The sequence below is a fragment of the Cyprinodon variegatus genome, unplaced genomic scaffold (assembly GCF_000732505.1).
Source record: "Cyprinodon variegatus isolate N-32 unplaced genomic scaffold, C_variegatus-1.0 Scaffold62, whole genome shotgun sequence".
In the NCBI taxonomy this organism is placed as follows: domain Eukaryota; kingdom Metazoa; phylum Chordata; class Actinopteri; order Cyprinodontiformes; family Cyprinodontidae; genus Cyprinodon; species Cyprinodon variegatus.
The window spans coordinates 1,665,580-1,668,550 of NW_015150515.1; the positions used below are offsets into that span (position 1 = coordinate 1,665,580).

The 2,971-nt window shown below is 41.1% G+C and overlaps 1 protein-coding gene across 1 annotated transcript in view; it reads right to left on the reverse strand.

The window, feature by feature from the left end:
- LOC107082798 (mitogen-activated protein kinase kinase kinase 11-like) overlaps positions 1-2,210 on the reverse strand; it is a gene marked incomplete at its 5' end in the record, with an annotated part of 31,436 nt that extends 29,226 nt beyond the window's left edge. Inside the window, 2 exons of the mRNA XM_015371663.1 lie at positions 1,145-1,320; positions 2,057-2,210. Of these exons, the coding sequence (XP_015227149.1) occupies positions 1,145-1,320; positions 2,057-2,210 (330 nt within the window). The remainder of the gene's footprint in view (positions 1-1,144; positions 1,321-2,056) is intronic.
- Between the last annotated feature and the right edge of the window lie 761 nt (positions 2,211-2,971).

Below are 2,971 nucleotides of genomic sequence, written 5' to 3' on the forward strand. Positions count from 1 at the left end.
GTGGAGGGCATAGGGGTCCATATGGTCGATCACGGAACATTTCCTCAGATATGTTCCATGATCTGGTGGCTCTAGCGTGCTGGCGTACTTATCCATTCGTGACATGATATATACGATATACGATAATATGCCACCCAAGATGGCGGACCGGAAGCTGGCCAGTGACGTCACTGAAAACCCCCTATTGTGTGGGTATGGCGAGTGGGAAAGAACAGGAGTTGGAAGACACCAGCAGCACTTTATAGGTCTGCTGTATGGGACCGCTTTGCATTTAATAAATTCAAAGCAGCAAAACATGCGGAAATGATCCAGGGTTTCCGCGGATCATTAAAAATAATTACAATTTATAAATTTTTTTGAATTATTTTCATTAATTTCATAATTTTTTATGGGATTTCGGTGTAACAATAAGCATATACCGAACCGAACTGAAAACCGTGACCACGAAAACGTGAACCGAACCGAACCGTGGATTTTGTGAACCGTTCCACCCCTAATATATATGTATATACACACATATAAAAAACACAGCAAAATCCTTCATCATCTTTACTGTTGACAGGCTGCAGCCATGTCTCAAATTCCTCTTTTCCAGCCATTTTTGTTGAATTTTCCCATTCTCTAGCTTATGAAATCTGTATTGTTGATTTTTTTTTAGTTTTTTTTTTTGTTTTGTTTTTTTTATAAAGCTTTTAAATGCTATAATCACATTTAATGAATTTTAATGCCAATTAAGGCCTTAATTAAAAAAATAATCATTTAATGACTGATTTCTAATGTCCCGTGGAAACCCTGTAGTCAGTCGGTTGTTTTCCCCTGGATAGATTTCCAAAAACTCTCATTATCTTGTAATAAATGTAGCAGCTTTCTCTCAGTCAGCTGGAGGGCAATTTGCAGCAACAGGTAGGAGAGGAGACGGGCTGTATGAATCTTTGCTTTATAAATATCACCCACCTATTCTTTCCAAAAATGTAGCAGAAACTCCAGATACTTTAGAGAGGAAACTGTGTGATTTCCACCCCTGATTTACAGGAAACGGGTGGAATATTTGGGTCTGACTGTCACTGATCAGCTGGAAGCCAGAATGTTTACCTCTAAGGTGATAGAAGGGCGGCACGCTAACCGAAGGTCACAGGCCTCCTACCTTCTCTTTGGCCCGCAGCTCATCAAACATGTGCTGTATCTCCAGCTTCCAGTCATCCTGCAGCGAGTGGAAAGAATCCTGAGGCATCTCCTCCTTCACCTGCTGCTCCAGAGCCGTCAGCTGCGTCAGGATGGAGCCGAAGTCGGGTCTTCGGTGAGGATCCTGGTCCCAGCATTCTGTCACACACACACACACAGGGATCCACACCGTATTTCTTTACAGTTTCTGTGTTTGTGAAGCTGCTTCCTTAAAACAGTAAAAAGAATCTGACAGATTCAGTGGTTCCCAGAACGGTTTCACTTCTTTCCATCCTGAAACAAGGAAGTCGCTAATAATTCGACTCAAAAGCAGCCAGATCCGACTTTAAGGCCTAATTCAGACGGAATGACTCACTCAGGAGGATGTTTAGTGGTTATCCTGCAACAGCTGACGTTTCAGGCGTTTATGGCGGCCGATTCCACGGATAAGCCGATCTCTTATTGAACTAGTTCTGGACAATTAAGCTGCTACGGGGGAATTTGGGGTAATTTGCTGCAAATCTTTGGGCATAATAAGCAGATTAGAAACCAATGCATTGATTTAATAATCATCGAGGAGCCACCGGAGGGGCAGACTTTATTTCTATTTATTTATTTATTTTGACAAATAAAGATAAATGAGCAAACTGGGGAAAAAGTCTGTTTTATGGTGCATGAATAAAAGAATACAAACATATTGCACAAGCAGAACAACACACTTCCTCCCCTCCTTAATAACTGCACAGATGAATCTTTTTTTTCCCTCTATTTTCGTGCAGCTTTGTGGAAATGAAAGAAAAAAAAATCATGTGACGGCTACAATGATGAATCGATTTCAAGCTAGTGAAGCGTCACAAAAACGGACGGGGGGTGAAATCTATTTTCAAAATCCTACCTGCCATGAGCTGAGCGAAGGGTTCGGGGCATGTGGAAGGGATGGGCAGGGTGAGCTTGTTGACAGCCACTCCGTACGCAACGGCCAGGCCATCAATCCCCTTGTAGGGGGCCTCTCCTGTTAGCAGCTCCCACAGCAGGACGCCGTAGCTGGAAATGAAAAAGAGAGAAAAAATAAAAAATCACAGGGAGCTCAGAACAAAGCTGGAGAAAGAAACAAACCCTGAAAACCCACAGCAACTGTACAGCGCTTCTGATTTTCCCTTCAAAACAGATTTATCGACATTTCTGTTGTGTTTTCTTTTTGCTGTGGTGATCTGGTTAAAAAGTCAGAGCCTTTCGTTGTCTAACCATCACCCCAGAATGAAAAATCCTGGGTCTATACAGATGTCTATACAGATGCCTCCCTGTTAGGTAAAAACATCTGCAGGGTGAGAGCATTCAAAAACCTACTGCATCTAATTTTATTTAAATTCAGACGGAGAGCTAATGGTAAATCATTTTTGATGTGAGCAGCACCTAGCTACAGTGTTTTCACCGTCTTTACCTCACAAACTAATTCCCTTCATTTAATAAACCAAATGACGCACACACCACCTGCACAGTGAAACACGGTGGAGGAAGCATCATGCTTTGGCCGTGCTGTTCCTCAGCGGAGTAAAGAGAGACGGTAATATGTGACGGGAAGGAGGTAGGAGTAAAAAAACAGGAAAATATCAGGAGAAAAGATCCTTCAGACTAATAATAATAATAATAATAATAATAATACATTTTATTTAAAAAGGCGCCTTTCTGGACACTCAAGGTCACCGTACAAAAACATAAAAAGTGTCAGAAAAAATAAAAATGATAATTATAAAGACATTTAAAAACATTTAAAAAATACAGAGGCTGTGACAGTGAAATTGATATTTTT